Genomic DNA, 24,234 nt, shown 5'->3' on the forward strand with positions numbered 1-24,234 from the left:
CACAGTAAAGCAGGGGATAGAAGAGAGAAGATAACCAGACTGAACTGTATAGCCATTACAAGGACATCATTTTATGCTGCTGATTGGAGCTCAGCTCAGCATATGTTGTATAAAAATGGACCAAACAGCTTTTGTAGCCAGCACAGGCAAAAATCCTAATTTCTGCTCACTGGAACAGCTTAACATTAGGCAAAGATCTTTATGATTTAAGAAGCTTGTTCACGTCCCATTAGAAAGACATGAAATGGGGTAATGCTGTGTATAAGTTTGGTATCTTTTACTCTTCTGAACTTCAGGGTTTGCTTTAAGAGGATAAAATAATTTAGCATGGAATACTTGAACCAATACAGCCATTTTATTATAGTTAGCAAATATCTCAAATTGTATTTACTTTTTCAGGACACCAGACAATAGAAAAAGGGTGAAAAATGTTTTCTAATTGCCCCTATGCAAATGTGCCAATAGTGTTTATAACACCAAGTTTTAAAATGTTAAACATTAATATTAACAACCATAGGACCTCTCCTATTAAAGTCAACTAAAAAACTCCCATTAACTTCAGTGGATGTTGGATTGGAGGTAGAATCTGCTTATTTAAGAGAAGACAACTAGTAGAAATAAAGAATCAACAGAATCATTACCTTTACTCTCGCCAGGTCATGCGGATTGAGAACTGAACCCTGATAGAATTCCACCTGAGTGAAGTGTCGTTTAAAAAGAGCTTCCAGCTCAAGGTTAGGGGAGATACTGCATTGGGAGAAAAAACAAACAAGAAGTTTGCACAACATATCTGTCCTACTCTTGTATTAATTTTTAAACTGTTTGAAATTCCATTGATACTCTTCTTGTGGGGTGAAAACAGTGGGCCTCACCTACTGTTAGCACAGCTCCATTCCTTTCACTACATATGTCCCCACTTACATGTGAATGTGGCCTACCAAATGGAGGTAAGACCAGCTTCCCTGAATGTAGCAGCTGTGATGGTTACAGGGTTAGCTGTTTTCTCTTATCTTGTGCTTTGCTCCTGCTTTTAAGAGTAAATAATACTTTGGTCTGAGAAAGCTGTCCAGTGGCCTGCATTAACCACTGGTCAGAAGCTCCCAGAGGAAAGACTCGCAGATGCCTAACCCGGTCGAGCCTGCTGAGTAATCACAGTTGGCATGTAGGGTAATGTAGATCAGGGACCGTCTAAGAGAGGAAGAATCAGAGAACTCCACCCCGGACAGACGAAGACATGCGGCCTAACATCTGAAGGGAGTGCACTGAGAGAGACCAGAAAAGGGGACAGAGGTGCAGCTAGTCATGGAACTGTGACAGTAGCTCTCATCAATTCAAACACAGTGAGGTGCGTGTGACTATTATATTTGATGTGTAACTATTCTGTCTCATTGAGATAGATGCAGTATCTATACTGCTTGGCACAGCTGAGATCTAGGAATCATACACAACAGCACAGAAAAGGTTCACATTGGCAGCTAGCATTATTTATCAACTCTACAGCTCCCAGGTTAATTAAGAAACACAAACAAACCTAGAAAATAGGAACAAATTTATCCATCAAAGATGTGCTCTTAGCAACATCAATTCATACATACAAGAGCAACACTGAGCCCTAGAAACTCCTCGGCTTTGTTGAGTGAAAGGAAAATCTGCCTAGTGTATGGGCTGCTCACTCAGACCACACCACACAGTTATCTACCTGCACTTTGATGCAATTCCAGTCATACAGTCAGACTGTATAATTCATACAGTAGGTTAACAGCCACCAAGAGGACCTGATAATACCTCTAGATTGTATTAACTGTTACTAAGTGCATTCGTTATAATTTTATGTCATTTTTGACCAGTGGTCATTTTCACATAAGCAAGTAGCCAAATGAAAATTAATTCATTATAAAAATGTGGCACATACTTATCTAGCTCTCCTAGTAACAAAGAAAGCATTTACTTGCCAGGTAAACAGCGTCAATTAAATAAAAAAAATGTTTACTTGCAGTTGTGTGTGCCTTTACTGCAAATGCACATGCAAATGAGTATAACTGCTTAGTCACCCATCCTGTGTATGGGCAGTTATCAGAGTTCTATAAACTATTGTTGAAAGTGCATATGCAATTGTGGGTGCAAGTTTGTCACACCTTTTTTTGTGCCGGAACCTCCAATTTCCCTTTGGAAATTAAGTTCCATGTGGTCCTGTAGAGGGAAACTTCCCTCCTACCCTAATAAAACACGAGCAGTTACCAGGGGATATCAACTGTATCCATTATTCCAATTTAATGGCAATCTTATAAAATCAGCCAGGTAGCAACTCTATGCATTTTCAACTTCCGTTATCCAATCATCACAAATAATTCTTAACCTTTTAATCATTTTGTTTGACAAAAAGGAAAGTGGATTGCTTGCTGTTAAGTGTATTAATATCACTCATTCAAAAACAGCTCATGGCACTTAGAAATGCATGCTGCTCTTGATAGGAAAAGACAGTTAACACCATATTTCTCTCAAGCAAATAGCTATTTCTAATAGCCTCTCCCTAAGACATGCCAATTTGATGTTGAATTGTGTGTAACGGGATGCTAGTGACAAACAGCAACTACCTTTAAGCAAAATTGCTGACGGGAAGGGCATTCCAGGCAACTAATGACTGGCTGGAGAAGTTGTGGCCCAGTCAGTCGTTAACTGACATGAAATACCTGACCTAAACATGATCACTAATGTTACCAGATAACATATAGTTTTAAATAATTTAAAGCAATTGCTATTTCTATCTGTTTGCAGCATCACTATGTCTGGGCAACAGCATTTTGTTTTTGTAGTACTGCTGTTTTGCTAGCAGTCACAGTCTAATAGAGTAAAACCAGAGAGCCCCAATACCTGGGGGTGACTGAACCAATTTCATAGATCTACGTGGATTGTATCATTCAGTGCTCATCATCTCATTCATTTTTACAATTCAGAGTGCATCCTGGACTTCTCCAAACTGTTCAGACTCTATGAGCAGCTAAAAGGGAGGTGGAAAGCAGCAGTGTACCATGGAGCACTTCTTGTTACAGGATGATGCCAGTCATTTTTCAAAATTTTAGAATCCAACAATCTTTTAACAAAGTCATCGGAATGGGATATTTCTGTTAATTTACATAAGATGTACTCATCTTCTGCAGGTTCGTAATCCCCCGAAGAGAAGATTAAATGCAGCAGAATCTCTTTTGTGATGTTTGTGTTTGGAAAAGCAGCCAGTTATGCACATCTTTAAGTAAGTTTCAGCATATATTTGAAATATATGGTTAGAATCAGAAAACACAGCTTTTCTGCAATTTAGCTTGCAACTGTTAGACAGACGAGGCATAAAAGTTGGAGATGGAAATAGATACCTATGAATGGGCATTCCTAACATGAGTTCTCAATCTGCATCATAGATTGCATGATATAATCTCCATAAATTAAATTTAGAACTATCCAGGGCCAAAGAAAACTTCTGCAGTAGTTATTAATATGTGTTGAATATTATTTCTTATTTCTGAGTGTCATGCACTCTTTAAAATATGCTTATCTATAAAACTAGTGACACACAATTGAGTTTTTCTTTACTATAAGCAGCACAAGTCTGAAGTCCAGTGGCTTCAAGTACTATTAAGTACGGTAGTAGGTGGGAACAATTGTGGTAACCAATAGGAAATAGCTTATGCTCAAATAAATTGGTTAGTCTCTAAGGTGCCACAAGTACTCCTTTTCTTTTTGCAAATACAGACTAACACGGCTGTTACTCTGAAATAGGAAAACAAGATTTCATTCTCAACATTCCATTAGTTTTGCAATGTTGGCAAATATGCTGTTCAAATCAGGATAACCACGAATGAGCTGATCTATCATGGTATTTATTTCTTCAAAAATTCAGATATATGTATTTAATTCATTATTCTTCATTAATTATCATTCACTAATTATTTAATTAATTTGAAATTTATTTAAACTATTTCTCTCTTAAAAGCGGCAAAGAGTCCTGTGGCACCTTATAGACTAACAGACGTATTGGAGCATAAGCTTTCGTGGGTGAATACCCACTTCGTCGGATGCATGTAGTGGTATTTCTCTCTTGTACATCCTATTAGATTGAGGCTTCTCATTCTTTGTACAGCATTTGCTTCCTTAATTTATTAACGACATGTATAAAATATCCTTGGTCAGGCCTCCTCTTCTGCAGAGGCATTATTTTGAGAATGGTAGGAAGCATTTTTTTTTTTTTAAGTGTCAAGTTTTAACTAACTAGGCCGGGTCAATCTGTTCCTTTTTTCTTCCGTTATGATTTATTTCCACTTGCTGTAGGATGCAGCACAACACAAACACCTATTGAACAATGTACCAGCTGTATACCAGACCAATTCAGTCTTTGTTGTGGCTTAGCTAAAATCAGTTAGGGCCAAATATCCCCCTTTGATGCGTACGGCTCTAAATGAAGTCAATGTGAGATCTTCCATGCACCTGATGGCAGAATTTGGGCCCAGAAAAGAAATGAAAAATTTCTGTGCAACTGCCTGGATGTTCTTGAGACTTTCTTATAGAAAGATATTGAGCCTCCCCTAGGAAAGACACTGATTAAGATTAATAATGGATACAAATATTTAGAAACTGATTTTTAGGCCTCAGTAATTTAACAAAATATTTTGCAGGGAACTACCAGATAATGTGCAACCAATGAAGAATAGCAACTGACAGCAAGACTGGGAAGTATTCATGGATTGATACTACACACTTAAAAAAGCTTCACTGGAAAATGAAATAAGGCTTTTTAAACTGTAACAGCAATGTATGACTTCATAATGCAATCTTGGCCTTTGTGTCATCATGATAAACGGGAGAGATAGTAGTTCACACCTATATACATGTTTGGTTTGTGCTGTATGTTAGGTAAGTACTTTAACATTTCACACATGGGAAAAGCAAGGCTCAAAGAGATTTTGGCTGGTAATGTCAAAAAGAGTTTATGGGAGTCAGGCACCTAAATCCCACTGAAATTCAGTAGGAGTAAGACTCCTTAAATCCCAACCTTAGACTTATAAAAAGCTAGTGGAAGAGTCACAAATTGACATCTTGGGTCAAATCCTAGTCCTATTAAAGTCAACAGGAATTTGGCCATTGATTTCAAAGGGATCAGGATTTCACCGCACAGGTTAAAGACATCTCTGGTCTAACTTCACCGAATAAGTTTGACCCTAACAGTCTCTTTGTCCCCTGCTCTACCCTCAAACCAACACTGACACCAAGGAGACTTTAGGACACTTTCAGACCTTTTCGATTAGCAAGAAAGGTTTTGGTTGGAAAGATTACTCACTTATGCAGAAAGACGATTTCCACGTTCACATCATCCCTGTCCTTGTGCAGGAAGTCCTTCAGGAAGTTGGACACACTTTCAAGTGTTATGTGACCACAGACAACTATGTGCCTGTGACAGAAAACGTAGAGTTACTTTTGCAGGGAAAACTAACAAACAAGCATGCAAACAAAAAGGGTAAAATAAGCTGTTGGCTGAAAAAGGAAGCATTCTTCCTGATGCTTCTCTAACACCTACTCCCTGAAGTCATCAAAGGAAACCATCAATATTAGAAGGTACTTTGACATTGAAACTATATATGGGCTCTCACCTGATGCTGCAAAAGACTATTACAAGCAAAACCATTTGGCCAAGTGGTTTTAAACATTTAACAATAAATATTATTATTTATGTATACACTTATATGCTGTATTATCCAGTCCCTCTCAGAGTTATATTTCTCCTTCCACCTCCTCTCCTAAGATTTACTATTAAATTTTTTGTTCAGAAACATAGAGCTTATCATGTAATGAGACAACAAATCTCCCTGAAATGATTCTACTTATTTTCCCAGTTATATCAGTGAAGCCAGTGAGAAGCTTGACATATTATGGGCCATAAGCAATAAAAAGAGAAATCTTGCATTTTCTACTGTAAGTCCTGCAGTGGGAGCACTTTACAATAAGTGGACATTTTTTAATTCTGCAATGCAATGGAACACCCTCACAGAACCAGAATCTGTACAGAGTGCTATCACACTTATGCTCCATGCAATTTCCAGCAGTGTCAAAGGGGAGAACCCAAATATACAACACAGAAACAGTGTCCACTTCTATAGATTGATATCTTACACGCTGAGTGAAATGTCTACAGTTCTGTCCTTTCTTTGCTTCCTTGCTTAATGGACTTATTCTAAAGTGTTGTCCAAGTACTTGTGCTCTAGCATGCTCTACAGTGGCTCAGTGTTTCTACCACAACACAGACAAAAGCATGGCTTTCATTAGTCAGATGAGTACATGGGAGGTGCTGGTGTTTACAGTACTTCCATTGCTACTGCTGTTGCTTGCCACATTCCTTACAGCTGTCAGGGAAAGAGAGGGCAGTAGAAGTGTGGATTCAATTTAATTATTAAGGTAGCAGAGAGTCATTCAGTAATCTGACCTCATTACAGCTGATTGAGTCTATATGCTGATTGCAACAAAGGCACAATTTATTTGTTGGCTGACATCTGAGCTGCCAGCAGGTGGCCAAAATGAAGCAAAATAATTTCAAGGGCAAAATTTAAACTGCCCAAGTCTTACCTATTTCATAATTGTTCTGTGCGCATTCCATTAATGTAGAAACCTCATTGGCTGGAAGCAACAAATAATAGGTAGCAGCAATAATCGCTTATGTAATGTGCCATAAGGGACTATTATGGGAGCCTGTACTTGCTTCATAATTTGGTGCTTGACTAAGTACATGAAAATAATGCAATGAACTCACTGGTGAAAGGATAATGATGCAGAACAAAAAATAAATCAGTAATATGCATGATGCAGTTAATAATATCACCATCATGTACTACTACTTTTGCAGTGGTGCTGGTAGTGACTAGGAAAGCAAAGCACAATGAAGTATTATACTAATCCAGCACACTATAGGGGACTGCTTTACTATTACCACTTTATTTTCTAATACTCCATGTGCTCATGGCTTGGTGGGTTGTCATTGAAAGGCCATATAAGAAGTGTTTGAGATAATTGTCTTCCTAAATTCAGATCTAAAGTCTTGTGCTAATGTATTTGTAAAAACAAACAACAGAAATCACAGACTGTTTTTTTTCTTCAATTTGTAATGGTCTATATAAAATTATATTTAGGCTATGCTATGTCTAATTAGGACCTGGTCCTACAAATACGTATTTGCCAGGTGCAGTGCTTGCTACCATGAGTGGCTGCTATAGCTTCAATGACATCATAAGCTATATGTTTGGTAGAATTGCATGAAGACCTGGACCCACAGATGGTGAACTCCTCAAAGCAGGAAACAAAAACTTCCTCCCCTGTTCCATAGGTTACCAAGCACTGTATCAGCATGCAATAAGTAACAAATACAATAAACCAAATATCTGACCCATTTTTCAGGCAAAAAGAGACTTGAGAGCTGCCCTGTAGGGCCTTCACAATCTGGCAGTTCATAGCAGCCTCTGTGCTGGAGCCAGGGCTGGTGTAGAAATTGTCTCACTGGTTTGGGGAGCTGCAAACTACTTCTTGGCTGCAGCATCCTTCAGCTTTGCCCAGTGTTCGCTGGGTGCAGCTGAGGGTTCAGCTGACTGCAATGATCATAGAATCATAGGACTGGAAGGGACCTTGAGAGGTCATCTAGTCCAGTCCCCTGCACTCATGGCAGGACTAAGTATCATCTAGACCATCCCTGACAGGTGTTTGTCTAACCTGCTCTTAAAAATCTCCAGTGAGGGAGATTCCACAACCTCCCTAGGCAATTTATTCCAGTGCTTAACCACCCTGACAATTAGGAAATATTTCCTAATGTCCAATCTAAACCTCCCTTGCTGCAATTTAAGCCCATTGCTTCTTGTCCTATTCTCAGCGGTTAAGAACAATTTTTCTCCCTCCTCCTAACAACCTTTTATGTACTTGAAACCTGTTATGTCCCCTCTCAGTCTTCTCTTTTCCAGACTAATCAAACTCGTTTTTTTTTCCAATCTTCCCTCGTAGGTCATGTTTTCTAGACCTTTAATCATTTGTGTTGCTGTTCTCTAGACTTTCTCCAGTTTGTCCACATCTTTCCTGAAATGTGGCACCCAGAACTGGGCACAATACTCCAGTTAAGACCTAATCAGCTCAGAGAAGAGTCTGTGTCTCTCTCATAGGCATGCAACAGAACACTAAAATCAGATATTGCATCAGCTCAGAAAGTGTGGCAAACTCATTACTCAATGTAAATGAATGGAGAGTACAAATATGACTTTAAGGGCTAGGTCCCCATTGCTGTTTCATCCTGTAGGCTCTCTCTTTGTGAACGTAAGCATAGCAGAACAGATATCTCCATGTTATTTCTTGGGGAAGTAGTCAGACTTAGGTAGTCAATGATCTTGGTTGAGGCAAACAACAAGAATGACTGAACACAGAGTTAAGTGCTAGCATTCACAGTGGTCAATATTTCCTTTGAGGGACACAAAACATGGTCACAGTAGTATGAAGTCAATAAGTAACTTGTAAGCAAAACTTTTAGCGATTGCACAGACTTTTTGCTAACTCTTCTCACCATCTCTGGCTTTCATACAGAGCAGCAAAGAAGGGTCTCAGTAAAAGGCTGCTCTGAAAGCAGAAAGGCTTGTGTCAACTGCTCTTGGAACAGTTCTCTCTAGAGACCCCAGCTTTCTCCTAACTGCTCTCCTTCTATTCATCTCAAATTAGCCCAGTCCATCAACTTAACCCAAAATGAGTCAACCTGCCCTTAAATTCCAAGGCTTGCAGTCTTCCTTTGTCTCTCTATGAGCTTCTTAAGAAAATAAGAACGGCCATATTGGGTCAGACCAATGGTCCATCTTGCCCAATATCCTGTCTTCTGACCATGGCTGGTGCCTAATGCTTCAGAGGGAATGAACAGAAGAGGGAAATTATTGAGTTATCCAGCCCATGTAATCCAGCTCTAACTTCTGGCAGTCAGAGGTTTAGGGACACCCGAGTAAGGGGTTGCATTCCTGACCATTTTGGCTAATAGTCATTGATGAATCTATCCTCCATGAACTTATCTGATTCTTTTTTTGAACGCTGTTATACTTTAGACCTTACCAACATTCCCTGGCAATGAGTTCCACAAGTTGTGTTCTGTGAAGAAGTACTTCCTTTTGTTTGTTTAAAACCTGCTGACTATTAATTTCATTGGTGACTGTGGTTCATGTCTTATGTGAAGGTGTAAATAGCACTTCCTTATTCACTTCCTATTCATGATTTTATAGACCTCTATCATATCCCTCCTTGGTCATTTCTTTTGTAAACTGAACAGTCCCAGACTTTTTAGTCTCTCCTCTTATGGTAGCAGTTCCATATGCCTAATCATTTTTGTTACCCTTCTCTGTACTTTTTCCAATTCTAATATATCTTTTTTGAGATGGGGTGACCAAGACTGCACAGAATATTCAAGGCATGGGCATACCATAGATTTATATGGAGATATTATGATATTTTCTGTCATATTAACTATCCCTTTCCTAATGTTTCCTAACATTTGGTTAGCTTTTCTGACTGCCACTGCACATTGAGCAGATGTTTTCAGAGAACTATCCATGGTGACTCCAAGATCTCTTTATTGAGTGGTAAGAGTTTAATTTAGAGCCCATCATTTTCTATGTATAGTTGGGATTATGTTTTCCAATGTACAATACTTTGCCCTTATCAACACTGAATTTCATCTGTCATTTTGCTGCCCAGTCTCTTCACTGTTTACCCCTTTTTTTCAGATCATTTATGAATACATTGAACAACATTGGCTCCAGCACAGAACCTTGGGGGAATCTCACTATTTACCTCTCTCCACTGTAAAAACTGACTATTTATTCATATCCTTTGTTTCCTAGCTTTTAACCCATTACTGATCCATGAGAGGACCTTCCTCTTACCACTGGATTCCTTATTTAGTTTAACAGCCTTTGGTGACAGACCTTGCCAAAGGTTTTCTGAAAGTGCAAGTACACTATATCCATTAGATCACCATTGTCCTCACATTTGTTGACACCGTCAACGAATTCTAATAGATTGGTGAGGCGTGATTTCCCTTTACAAAAGCCATGTTGATTCTTCCCCAACATATTTTGGTGAAGAGTAGGGCTGGAAGTACTTGGTTTCAGTGTTGAGGGTCTGGGGTAATGAATTTCTTGAGCATTCTCTTTAGCATATCATTAAATCTTTCCACTAGACCATTCATCTGTGGATGGCATACTGATGTGCATAATACTTTGATTTTCAGCAGGCCACAGACCTATCTCATCATGAAATTTGTTCCCTGGTCTGTCAGGATGTCTTTGGGAATCCCTACCCACACAAAGACAGTGATATGGCTTTCGAGTATCAGTACAGTATCAGTACAGAATGTACTTGTTATCATGTCGTGTCTGGAGGCACTCTTTTCTAGGGGGCCTATAAAGTTGATTCCTATTCATTCAAAGTGGGTCTCTGCCCAGAGAAAGGATATTAATGAACCCCATGGAACTCTCTTGGGGGGGCCATTAATTGGCATTTGGGACATGATGCACAGAAATTCTTGGCTTGTTTAAGGACCTCTGGCCAAAAGCATCAGGGTAGGATCCTAGACAGTGTCTTATTTTTCCCAAGGTGTCCTGAACATGGGCTTGGGTGTGCAAAATGCAGGACCTTGCAATGATATACTGGGGCACTAGTAACTGCAGCTGTATCTCTTGTGTCTGCCTGTCCTGGTCTATGCAATAGAACAAGTTTATCTTAATAGCAAAATAAGGGTACTATTCAGCCTTCAGGGGGGTCCACCTCCTCATCATCTATCACTGCTACTTGTTTGAAGGCCCATTTCAAAGTCTTGGTGGTGTTTTTGCTCCACATGGAAATCTGAGAAGTCTGTTAACTTCTCTGAGTCCAGTTGCTGAGGGGGTGTCTCATTTAGGGCCATGGAAAGCCCTGCCTTGGAATCTTCCGCATTGCCTGGATCCACTATAGAGTTTGTGGTCTCCATTATGTCTGTGGAGGGGGCCACCTCTCTCTGCTTTTTCCTTTCTATCCACTTCTCTCTTCAGAACTTTTTCCTTCTAGGCTGGGAGGAAAGTAGGTCAGAGTCCTTAAATGGAACAGGACCCCTAACATTTCTTTTGGAATGTCATCCTCAGGCTCCTATGCTAAGGAAAGCTTCTATAATAGTTCAGGGAAATATGTCCAGTCTTGGTCTAATATCACTGGGTAGGAGATCCAGAGACACACATACCTTCATCTCACCTTTGTTCCCATCAACAGTCAATTTTACTGTCATGCTAGGATACCCAAGAATATCTCCATGGGTGCATTTAATGGGGATTTCCCCCTTTGCCAGCTCCCCTACTGTTCCCAGTTTCCACTCCCATACAAATGTATGGTCACACCCCAAGTCTACAAGGGCCAATGTTTCTTGGCCATTCACCTCTGATATTGTGAGTTTCCATGGGGCTTTTTTCTGGGCCCTATTGTCTCCTGTCCAGACATGCCCAAAATTACACTTCATCTAGAGGCAGTCACAAAACCTATGTGCCTGTTCTCCACAGGAGTAAAAAACTACCAAGTCTGTCCCTTGTCTTTCTAGTGACTTTGTCCTCTTTCTGAATTTCTCTTGGCCCTTGTTCCTGTGTTGGCGTGGGGCAGGGGGCTGGGAAGGGCATTTAAAGTCATAGACCCTGCTGTCTCAGGGGAAACTTACCCATGGACCCCGAGAGGCGTGCCGGTTACCAATACTGCCCAAGAACCAGCCAGCCGTTTGGATTTCCTTGGGTTTACCCAATATGGGCCACCCCCACCTTTGGTTACTCAGTTTCTTTCTTCAGTGTGGGTACTTCTGCAGCAGAGGGCCACTGGATGGTGCGAGCAGCCATGTAGTCCTCTACAAGAGGGCCTATGGGTGGCATCTGCTAGGGTTACTGTTCGCTGACTGCAAACACAATCTGCCTCCGCCAGTGGAGGAATCTGTACAAACTGCTCCATAACTAAGAGTTCTGCTATCTAGGATTCCATTTGAGACTCCGGCTTTAACCAACACCAGCAGAAGTCCTTTAGCCTTTGGGCGATCATCTGTGGCCATGTTTTTGAGGAGGTGGGGTGTGATACTGCTCATGATGGAACTGCTAACAGTACGTTTCTTCACAGTCCAGTATGGACTTCACCTGTTCATAGTCCTAGGCCGCTGTGTCAAGTCCCCAGTATGTTGCCTGGGCTTCCGCAATGAGGAGTGGAGCAAGCCGGATTGTTCACTGGGCTGAGGGCCATGAGAGACTGTGAAAACCTTTTAAAAATTACCAAGAATGATTCCAGGTCATCATCTGGGGAAATGTCACGGTCCTCTGAAGTACAGAACATGCATTCCCTATAGTAACAACACCATCAGGAGTAGTAGCCAGCATCAGGTACACCATTTGCTGTAACAACAGTTGTTGGTTCAATGCCATCTGTTTAAACAGTTGTTGCTGCCTATGTTGTTCCTGTGCTTCTAAATCAACCAGTCATCGTAGAAGCTGATGCGCCTCCATAATTCTCTTACATATATACCAGAAAAAAACAAAACAAAAAATGTGTAGTTTGTTGTGGGGGAGGGCTTCTCTTTTTTAAAGTTAAAGTCAACTCCACTTCTGGTACCATGTCGTCAATTCTCTTGGGGCAGTCAGACTCATAGACTTTAAGGCCAGAAGGGACCATCATGATCACCTAGTCTGACCTCGTGAACATTGCAGGCCACAGAACCTCACCCATCTACTTCTGTCATAGACCCCTAACCTCTCACTGAAGTCCTAAAATCATGATTTAAAGTCTTAAAGTTACAGAGAATTCACTATTTACACTAGTTTAAACCTGCAAGAGACCTGTGCCCCATGCTGCAGAGGAAGGTGAAACCCCCCTAGGGTCTCTGCCAATCTGACCCAGGGGAAAATTCCTTCCTGGCCCCAAATATGGGAATCAGTTAGACCCTGAGCATGTGGGCAAGACCCACCAGCCAGACATCTGGGAAAGAATTCTCTGTAGTAACTCAGAGCCCTCCCCATCTAGTATTCCTCACCAATCATTGGAGATATTTGCTGCTAGCAGTCGCAGACTGGGTCCATGCCATTATAGGCAGTCTCATCACACAGACTTATCACGCTCAGTCTGGGTTTTTTGCCCCCATTGCTCCTCTTTGGAGGCTGTTCCAGAACGTCACTCCTCTGATGGTTAGGTACCCTTGTCTAATTTCAAGCCTAAACTTGTTGATGTCTAGTTTATATCCATTTGTTCTTGTGTCCACATGGGCACTTAACTTAAATAACTCCTCTCCCTCCCTTGTATTTAGCCCTCTAATGCAGGGGTTCTCAACCTTTTTCTTGCTGAGGCCCCCCTCAACATGCCATAAAAATGCCAGAGCCCAGCAGGGGTGGGGGGAGCTCAGGGCTGAGGGGGAGGACGACCCTTGGGCATAGGCATAGTTTTACTTCCATTTTGGGTGGGCAAGGGCTGGCGAGGCACAGTGCACCTCCACTCCGACTCACTCAGGAGGCCACCCAGCCTGTCTAGACTGTGGAGGGATGCAAACAAAAATATAACTCAAAGGGGGGACTTAGTTTAAAAAGTTTGAAAATTGCTCAGGGTGCAGGGAGGGGGTAGCTAGGGGCTGTGTATGGGCAGGGGAGTAGCTCGGGGTGCAGGCAGGGGATAGCTGGAGGCTGTGTACAGGCGGAGGGGGGCTCCCAGCTTCAGCAGGGGTGGGGTGCTGGGGCTCTCAGCTTCAGCCCCCTGCTATTCCTGGCTTTGGGTGTGGGTCGGCCGGCTTCAACCGCCAGCCACTCCCGGCTTCGGGGGTAGAGGGGGAATGGGTAGGCCAGCTTCAGCCCCACGCTGCTCCCGGCTTCGGGGGGTTGGGAGGGGTCAGCCAGCTTCAACCCGGTGCCGCTCCTGGCTTCGGGGGTGGGGAGGGAGAGGGTTCAGCCCTGTGCCGCTCCTGTTTTCAGTGCTGGGACTCAGGGCACTGGGTTTCAGCCGCAGGGCTCCATGACCCCCATGAAAGGACTCGCAGACACCCAGGGGACCAGGGACCCTGAGTTGAGAACCGCTGCTCTAATGCATACATAGAGAACAATCATATCTCCCTCCCAGTTTATCTAACTGGTTTCTATCAGCTTAACTTAAAATGAGTCTATAAGCCCCTAAATTCAGGGTTTGCAATCTCTGTCTCCCTGTCAGATTATTTAGAGGCAGCATGGAATGGGACTGTAGACCCTCCCCTCTCCCAGGCCTTTCTGCCTCCCTATCTCTCTCTGTTCTCCTTCCTTAATAGTTGGGCTTGATTTTCTTATTGGTCCCACCAATGTTTGCAAGATCCCATGATTGGCAGTTCTGGCAGCAATGCTGGGGATGTGGTCAGCCTGGATGCCTGTAAACGGGGAAGATGCACCTCTCCATTCTGCCTATGCTCAGTTTTGTAAATCCCACTACAGCTTGTCACAAAGGTTTTGTTCCAAAATTTGCCATGTGGTGTTTGTACTGCTGATCTTCCTTGGGGGTTCTGCCAGTGAAGGACAGCTTTAAATAGCAATCCATGGTTGCCTTAGCCAGACCCATTTCCTAGCCACTTTTGAGGTTGCATAATTTAGCTTTGCAAGAGTCATAGATGAATTATGCCTCGCGAATCACCACGTAATATCTGGGTGAACCTAGTTCATTAGTTAAAAACTTACAAATTAGTGATGAGCAAACCTCAAAAGTTTCAGAGGTTGTGTTCGAATACACTCATTCTTTATGCTTTAGAGAACATTAAATGTAAATTCTGAACCTCCTGAGTCTGCCAAATTGAAGTAACAGCTTTGGAAGTAGTAGTTTTCTTGGGGTATTCAGGCACTCTTCCTGCATCTGTTCCCCAAAAGCACCCGGAATTGCAAAGGCACAAGAAAATGAAAAATAATAGCAAAAAATAAGCAATTTTGATCCTAAGAATCATAGTAAGTGGGACTTATTTGCCATCCCTCTTTAGGAGTTGCATTTTTTATCTTGTTTAATTGCTATAATATTTATGGCAACAGGAAAATTTCTTTGTTTAGGTAACAGCATTTTATTATTGCTTTTTACAGTTCTTAAGACTTCAGATTCCACTTGCTCTGCAAAGACTTCCAGGGGCAAGTCCATAGAACAATATTGATTTCTTGCACAAAAAAAGACATTTCCTTCCTGGATGCAAGGTGGGACTGAAGACATACTTTAACTCATAGAACAGTAACTTTTTTATGTTTTTAAATAGCTTCCACATTTTATAAGAGCAAAGTGAAGACCAAATACTGACTGTAAAGCCATCAGCTACCTTGGTTGCAATATGGAGGTGGACTACTACAGCAGAAACTCAGGTTAGATTCTCAATTGCTTTGCAGTTTGGTCAGTCATTTAGTCATGCATAAAGTGTCATAATTCTGATTCAGTAGCATTTTACACCCACTTTACCTTAGTGTATAGTACTACATAAGGCTCAAGACAGTGGAGAAACAGGAACATAGATTTCTTGTACGTTAGCAGAAGGACTGGGATCATACGAAAGTGGCAGAATGCATTGGAACTATGTATTCCTTATACACACAAGTTCATTATCTGTCCCCTGCATCTTTGCTTTTTCTTATATTGTACTAGTTGTCAGATACAAATCAGAGCAATTGGGATACGGAATCTTCTGGGTTCAGAATAAATAAATAAATAAAATTCTCCCTTTAACATAAGTGATATTTTTGCATAGGAGAGCGATTGATTGAAAACAGATTGCCTTCTTGCCCAAGGAGAGTTATTAGGTACATTATCTTAGAAACATTGGAAAAACCCATATTGTTCCAATCTGTCCTGTATCTGATTTGAAGATTTATAGCTTCCCCTTTCTGTGCCTATAATCATTCCCTTTCCCTGCAACACCCATTTTTTTCCATACAGTAAACATTTAAAAAAAGCCAACATATTGAAAGTGTTTTGAATTCAGTTAGAATTGATTGATAGTAAAATAACGTTGTAGTAATTCAGAATCTGGGCTAACAGACTTGCTTTGATGGGAGTATACTTTAAGAGGCATTACCAAGAAATTTAGTCTGAAATATAGGTTTTGGTTTTTAAAAAGTGCCAAAATCTAACACAGTATTAATCAAAATTACTTTGTTGTATTATACTTTCAAGTTTCAATTGACAGGTTCTTTTTCCAATTTAAAAATTCACCTTGCAGTGCGGAAAACTCAAGCACTATAGCACTAGGTTATAGGTCCTGATCCTGCAATTTCATCTACACAGGTAGATGCTACCACTCATGCAGAGTTTAATTGACTTCCCAGGGATACCATGTGTGCCTGAGTGAATCAGATTATAAAAGGAGAGCAGTGGCTAGTGCATTAGAACAAGACACTGAACCTGGCTATATAAACGGAGCAATCACATTTCTTTGAGTAACACGGAAATGTAAAACACCACCATAAATGGATCAAAAGTAATTTAGATTTTAAAAACAAAACAATTAGTAACACAAGTAAAGAAATATTACAGTCAGATTACAACTTTCCTTGCAATGACTTGGATGCATCCCAGAATTTGGGCCATGATTTTTAACCTGAATTAAAAGTTGAATTAAAGCTTTGATATCATTTCTCATAATATTAATTTAACGAATTAATTTGATTCTTTACATTTTTGAAAAAGAAACAAGGGTGGGTTGAGTATTTCAGATATCTGTATTATTAAGTGTTCATGAAGACTAAATTCATCCTATTTCTGTAATATCAGTGTCTTCAGTGGAATTACACCAATGATGAAACTGTTCTAATAAATCAATGCAATTTCATAGCATGTGAGGTACTTGTCCTGCAAAAGGATCTGTAACAAGGTGGCTCACCTCCTAAGGACTGGAAGGCTGAGGCTAGCCAATCCTGGGTTGCATGAGGGGCCTCCTTATATGGAGGCAGCAGGAAGCTGCAGGATGGAGCTGACAGGAGAAGGAAGTGAGGCCGAGAGGGCTGGGACTGGTGGCTTTGGGTAGAACAGATTGGGACAGAAGAAGTCTGTGTGTGACAGAAGAACCAGGGCTAAGCATGAACATTTGTGCTATGGTCATGGGCTTTATTTTGGGACTCTGAGGATTGTTTGAACCACTCCTGTTATTAAACCAGCCCCAGGTGGAGGCACTGTTAGCCACAAGAGAGACTGCATGGAGTTCTTACGGGCCCCACAAGAGGGCGATAACTGGGGAAGGGTGCCTGCAAACCGACTCCTGGCCACAAAAGGGCACTCAGCAGGAGGCAGCTCCTCTGCAACTGGTGTACTTGGTAGGATTTGTGATCTCTGCCCACCTAGGAGGGAAATGGAAACTGAAAGAGTAACAGTAAATAGAGAAGGAGGACATTGTCCGCTTATTCGCAGAAGGCAGCAAGTCTCAGATGCTCCTCCTGCAACTTTTGAAAAGTCAACAAAAGCAGTCTGAGGTATAGTTTGCCACCCAGCAGCAGTATCAGGAGTCTCAACATCAACAACCAGAGCAGTTTTTACAGCAACTCGAGAAATTTCCAGTACTAGGACAGGGCAGGCCCGTCCTGGTGTTGGGAAAGTTGGGCCTGAGAACAATGCTGAGGCCTTTCTCTGAGTCTTTGAGTGGGCCGCCTGTGTGGCAGGCTGGGAAGATTCCACTCACAGAGTCGGCATAACACCATTTCTCACTGAGGAGGCTCAAGCTGGTTATAGAGCTCTGAGTGGCCCACAGTCAAACTTGTACCCCGAATTGAAAGCAGCCATGTTAGATTAGGACTGACACCAGAAGCATACTGGTGTAAGTTCCACAATGAGCCATTTCCATGGGGACCACAACCCAGAGGTTGCAGGACCTGGCTGATCGGTGGCGGACTCTGGAGACAAACTCTCTGGGGAAAGCCATGGACCTAATTATTTTAGAGCACTTCTTACAGGTTCTGCCTGTGGGAGTTCAAACTTGGATGAAGCAGTTTTGGCAGTCTTCTGGGGGCGGAAGCAGCAGAAAGAGCAAAGGCTTACTTGGAGGCTGAAGGAGCCAAGCAGCTAGAGCTATAGACTCTTTACACAGATTCTCTATGCCTCTGGGAGTCCATTGTTTTCACAAGGACATAGCCCAATTCACCACCTCTCATTTCCTCAGAATTTCTAATCTCAAAATTACTATTAGCATTATAAAAATAGTATACATTACAGAACTATAGGGCTCTTCATGGGTGAATCCCTCTGTGTGATCAGGGATGGAATTTGTTCACTTGTGTATATTTGTTCACTTGCTTATATTATCTTTTAGAGAGGCACTGGTTCCTTACAACATAAGTTAAAATTCTGATAAAAGGTCCTTAAACCAATACCATTACCACCAACTGTACAGTGGGTTAAAGCAAAGAAAAAGAATAACTAAAACATCCAGATTCCTGAAGTGAGATAATTAAGAACACACAGTTAATCCATGTAAACTGCATTGTAAATGAAAACAGCTCCATCCAGAACAAGATTCTGCAAAACAGATCTCCTTTCTCTTTACTTGTGCCTCCTCCGGAGAAGCCAATACGAAATGCAAACGTCTCAGCTGTTTATTTGTGGAGAAGTTATATCCATTTTTATTGGCAGAAATATAAAGCACTTGGACGGGGGGAAAAATCACCCTACCTATTCTGTCATAATAAATCAGAGAGAATGAACTGAAAATTCCATTCAATATTCTCTGAATATATTGTGTTCACTTTGTCAAGTTAATGAAATATGGCAGATATTGATCTAGATGTCTCTTTAAAACTATAATATTTATATCAAATACATATGTTTTAATCTCTTTTCTAACTTCCTGCTTAGTCTTCTAGTCATGCCTTTGTCTACCGACCATCCTCTCTCTGCACAATAGTAGCAGGATGATATAGTTGGAAATGAAACACAGTGGGGTACTTGATGAGCCTACCTGTATTCTATCATTGTAAGGTGAAGGGAGTTTCATAGTACCAAATGTTTATACTTTCCCTATTCAAACATATCAGGATCACTCTGTTCCAGTAAAAACTATCTGTGATTCTCATCAGAGACTGGATATACTAGGTTTTTTTATATACCAGATTAGCTGAACATGCTCCCTAAATAAACTAGAGTAAACTACATTGTGATGTGCTTTTGCTTTTTATGACTTATGTAATATCACTCAAGACTTTACAGGTTCTGATTCAGCAAAGCCTTTATGCATGTACTTAAGTCCATCCCTATTCACTTAAGCATGTCCTTAATTTGATTATACCCCCCTCTCTGAGGTAGGAGAGAAGGGCAATAGGTTGTGAAAAGCGACCATTGCATTCTCTCTCGGGCTCCTGAACCGAGCAGAGCTCAGCTGAACCTGATAATTTTGATTATTATTGGACAAAGGAGACCCACCTACATAGATTAAGAGAGCAGAGCTTGGTCTTTTATTTATTTTTAATACTGCAGAGGATACAAGAAACAAATGGCATGACTCTCCACTGTCTTGCATCTGATGTAGCCATTGACACCTGTGAAATGAGGATGTAAAATGCTACCAAATCAGAGCATGGTATTTTAACTTCAAAAATGACTTGCATCTCCTAAACCTTTGTAATGTGTAATATGCTGCTAAATGTCTGATGCCAAGAACAGGCCCAAGAACTCCTATCCTCAGAAAGGGATAATGGAAAAACACAAGAATATACCACAAAATGCAGTTTGTGAGACACTACTTTGAACCTAAAAATATAGTCCTGACACAGGCAAAAATCCCTATTTTTGTCTGCATCAGGACTTTCAGATCAGGGTTCCACATTACATGGCAAAGCAATCAGAGCTAACCAGGAAATATACCTTTATCAGACATTATAACAACTTAGCTATTGCTGAACCACTCACTAATTCATTTTTGGCAGAGATGCTGCTAGTATACTGTATCATATCTTGTGACAGTCAAAGCTTGAATAGTATTTCTTAAAAATATTATGCACTGATGCTTTTAAGTTCCTGCTTAACTGATTTTTATTGCAAGCATGTGGAATTACAGCTACTATTTTTACCTGCCTCTGTTCTCTTTCAGCTATTTGTTATGAAATATATTTTCATTATAAAACCTCTCTGTAGCACTGCCCAGTCTCCTGACCTGTAAGTATACCCTTATTAGGCAGGTTGAAATATCTCTATTCATGTGGTTATGGAAAGTGCATCTCATTTTAAAATTAATCCTGTTCAGATGGTCTTTAGTAATGATATATGTCTCTCAAGACTGGAGAACGCTCACTACGCATATCTGCCTAAATCTAAAGTTTTACCATAAATGTACAGAGGATCAAGAGGGACAGCTTTTTCATGTGTGCTTAGGTTTTATCACCTATGCTTCAGATATAGTCACTTGGATGCCTGCATTCATGCCCATTGTTAAAATGGCCTTCAGCCTACCACGTAATAGTAGGCTTTACATGGTCAGCCTGAAGAACTCTGCAAGTGTTATTCCTTCAGCAGGAATGTTCCCTCTGTACAAGCATTGAAGTCCTAGCATCACATCTCCCCTATGCTTGATCACTGACAGAATCTACAGCATTTCATGCCAGACCAGTCATAAAATCTTATATAATGGTAAATAGTGTATCATAATAAAATCTAGCCAACCTTATTTTTTTATTTTTTGAAATGGTAGAGAGTTTGGTGAACTTGGGCTGTCTTTACTTGGAAGCAGAGGTGAGTATTTCCCACGATGAGTAGTCTTCAGTCTACTTAGTAGTACACAAAATTGATTGGATGCTGACTGGATTGGCTATATCCTTGGCAGCAGGTATTTATTTGGTGGGGGGAGGTACTAAGGTAACATCATCTGCACTTGAATTTCAGCATGTCTTGCTCTCTGTGGTTCTAGACTGAGGTAAGCTTCAGCTTGTGACTTACAACAACAGTCATTGTAACGAAGGGATATTGGGTCCCTTATTGGAGAGACTGTCCAATGTCCCCTTTTAGGAACGCAATAGATCAGCTTCCCTCAAATGAGTAATTTATAGGCCTGTGCCCAGTTAACTGTCCAATGATGCTAACAGTCTCATCACCCTCTAATCTTCCATTTAGGAACAGCTGCTGAGAAGGTTGTATTGGAGCTGCTGTGGCACTGTCTGGAGTTCTTAGATTTTTCTGAGCCCTTTCATGGTTCACAGATTCCAAGGCCGGAAGGGGCCATTATGATCATGTAGTCTGACCTCCTGTACAACACAGGCCATAGAACTTCCACAAAAATAATTCCTAGAACAGATCTTTTAGAAAAACATCCAATCTTGATTTAACATAGTCAGTGACAAAGAATTTACCATGACGCTTGCTAAGTTTTTCAAATGGTTAATTACTCTCACTTGTTAAAAATTGGTCTAGCTTCAATTTCCAGCCATTGGTTTGTGTTATACCTTTCTCTGCTAGATTGAAGAGCCCATTATAATACTTATTCCCCATAGAGAAATCATAGATTGTCATCAAGTCACCCCTTCACATTCTCTTTGTTAAACAAAATAGATAGAGGTCCATCATGCTAGAATTGCATTAGACCAGTTGGCCGCAGCATTGAACTGGGAGATCATGTTCAGTGATTCTCCACCACAATCCCTAAATCTTTTTCAGAGTCACTGCCTCCCAGGAAAGTGTCTCCCATTGTGACGTGTATTCTTTGTTACTGGATGTATACAGTTAGCCATATAACAATACATATAGTTTGCTTACTCCCAGTTTACCAAGCAACAGAGATAGCTCTTTATCATTGATCTGTTGTCTTAATTATTTAGCGCTCCCTGAATTTCTGTCATCTGTAAACTTTATCAGTGATGATTTTATATTTTATCCAGGTCATTAAAAAAAAGTGTGTTAAATACTGTGAGGCCAAGAACCGATCCCTGTGGACCCCCGTTGGAAGCACACTGTGTTGTTTGGTCTTATTTCAAATCTGGTTATGGCTTGGAGAATAAGATGGTCATTAATTTCCACCTGTGGTTTCACAAAGGGCAGGTGTTCGTGCTGATTCTTCTATGTCAGTCAACAGTATTTAATATCATTGACAATGATGTTCCTGTGGACAAGTTGATATCTCCACAAGAAACTGAAAGGGACATGCAGAACTGTGTTTGAATGGATCATTTTGTCAGAGATATTCCAGATTGTACTATTGGGCAATTGCTCGTGTACCACAAAGGCCTTCAAGTAAGTATTGAGAGTGTGATATTCTGCCACTTTATCTGTTAAACATGGATGTGAGGCTACAGATTTCCTCCCTTCTTTTCTCACTGAAGTAATGTGGGAGGAGGGGAAGCATGTGTGCAGTGCGTCTATGGAGTATTTAGGAATTGAGCTATTGACGTTTTTCCAGTAAAACCAAATTTTTTTGAAGGCCCTAATTAATTAGGGAGAAAATTGAGGAAATTCAATGTTTCTGAAACTAACTCCAGGAAAGTTGTACTATGTATAATGCTTCAACTCAAAACATGAATTAACACTAAGGATTCATACACTTGTGAACTTCATCGGAGCCCCTCTAACTTTTTCACTAACACTGTGCATAGAAAGACAATATGCTCTAATGAATAAAGAGTAAAATGTACAAAAGTGAAGTTTCTTCGGAGCTCATTTTCAAAAGTGACTCAGTTACATTTTTAAAGGTATTTAGGCACCTACAGAGGCAGAGAGGTATCTAGTGGGATTTTCAATAACTCACCATTTGCCCGGACTAGTTACTTGGGAAAAAAAAATTGAACTCTGGTGCTTAAAGTTCAGCTCCTAAATTCATATTTAGGCACCTAAATATAGGTGACCTGATTTTCAGAGGTACTAAGCACCCATAGACTCCACTGAAATCATTGGGAGCTGCAAGTGAGCAGCATCTTTGAACATCTGCCCACTTTTACTTAGGTGCCAAAATGAAGAGTCTAGTTTTGGAAATGTAAATCTTAACTTTTGGTGTCAGAGTTCTTCCATCAGTCATACATATATACTAATTATATGTGGGCAAACTTAACATCTTGGAAGCTTTTCCTCTTTCCAGTGCTGTTTGCTGTCTCTGTAATCATGAATTCTGCTGAAACTATATGAACTTTCAAACTGGTACAGATTTTTAAGATCATCTCTTGTTCTTAGAAAAGCAACTGGCATGATTTGGGAATTAATTAATATTTGTGAAGCACTCTGAAAGTGAAAAGTGCTATAAGACAGTACATTCAGTGTATTATTATCGAGCAATGGGTCATGTGCCAGATTAAAATAAAATAAAAAGCAAGATCATAAATATCAGGTACCAACATTAAATATTACCTCTGATACAGGATTTTACTTATTTCTGTCGCCAATAAATCAATGCAGAATTAAGAACCAAGAAAGAGTAATCTCAAACTCTTCCTTTTCCCCATTATAAAAGCAGGACTTGAATAGGTAGGTGGGTTTTCTTAGTCCATATTGCTATACTATCTATGCAGAAATGGAGGACTTCCATTCTTTTTAGACTGTGATAAGCATTATTTTATGCGTTATTTCTGTGCATTTACCATTTTCCACTCCTGAATACATTTAGAAACTGGGAACTTCCACTGATATCTATTTTGCCAGTATGCTAGACATTCCTTTATTCTTCTGGCATAAAAATATATTTGAAAAGTGAACTGCAAAATGTTGATGCATAAGAGAAATATATGGTTATATATATATGATACTTGATATGCTACTTGAGAGTTGTGAATATCTCCTGAGCTAGACCATTATAGCATATTAATGTACCTATCAAGGCCTCAATCCTGCTCACATTGAAGTCAACATGTTTTGTCACTGATTTCAGTGACAGCAGGATCAGGCTGCAAGGGACCAATCTTGCTAGGAGCTCAGCACCTCCTGGACAAGTACTGATTATTTCATCTCCTGTTGCCCTTACCAGAAGTATATTCAGCTACATCATACCACACATCCCAGACAGAAATGTTGACATTCATCAGGGATTAATTTTATGTACTTATTTCTTATAAATATGCTTAAAAGACTTGTTAAATTGTGCTGGCCCTAATTGTTTATCACTGTCATTTTAAGGTCCAACCAGCCTACTAGGCATGGTTGTCTAATAATAATATTGGTTAGCGGTATGATTTTTTTTACTGACATAGTGTAAGAACCACAGACTTAGCAGTGGGGTCGGTGGGGTTCGAGGCAGGTGCTGCTTCTTTGTTACCACCAGGGGCC

The 24,234-nt window shown here is 40.5% G+C and overlaps 1 protein-coding gene across 10 annotated transcripts in view; it reads right to left on the reverse strand.

Moving 5' to 3' along the window:
• The window catches only part of KCNMA1 (potassium calcium-activated channel subfamily M alpha 1), an 844,585-nt gene that overhangs the window by 193,211 nt on the left and 627,140 nt on the right, over positions 1 to 24,234 (reverse strand). For all 10 annotated transcript variants that reach the window (XM_074958656.1, XM_074958655.1, XM_074958652.1 and 7 more), the window contains exons 10-11: positions 5,327 to 5,437; positions 642 to 747 (exon numbers count right to left, since the gene is read on the reverse strand). In XM_074958656.1, coding sequence (XP_074814757.1) covers positions 642 to 747; positions 5,327 to 5,437 — 217 coding nt within the window. The remainder of the gene's footprint in view (positions 1 to 641; positions 748 to 5,326; positions 5,438 to 24,234) is intronic.

This window comes from Natator depressus, chromosome 7 (genome assembly GCF_965152275.1).
Source record: "Natator depressus isolate rNatDep1 chromosome 7, rNatDep2.hap1, whole genome shotgun sequence".
Taxonomy (NCBI): domain Eukaryota; kingdom Metazoa; phylum Chordata; order Testudines; family Cheloniidae; genus Natator; species Natator depressus.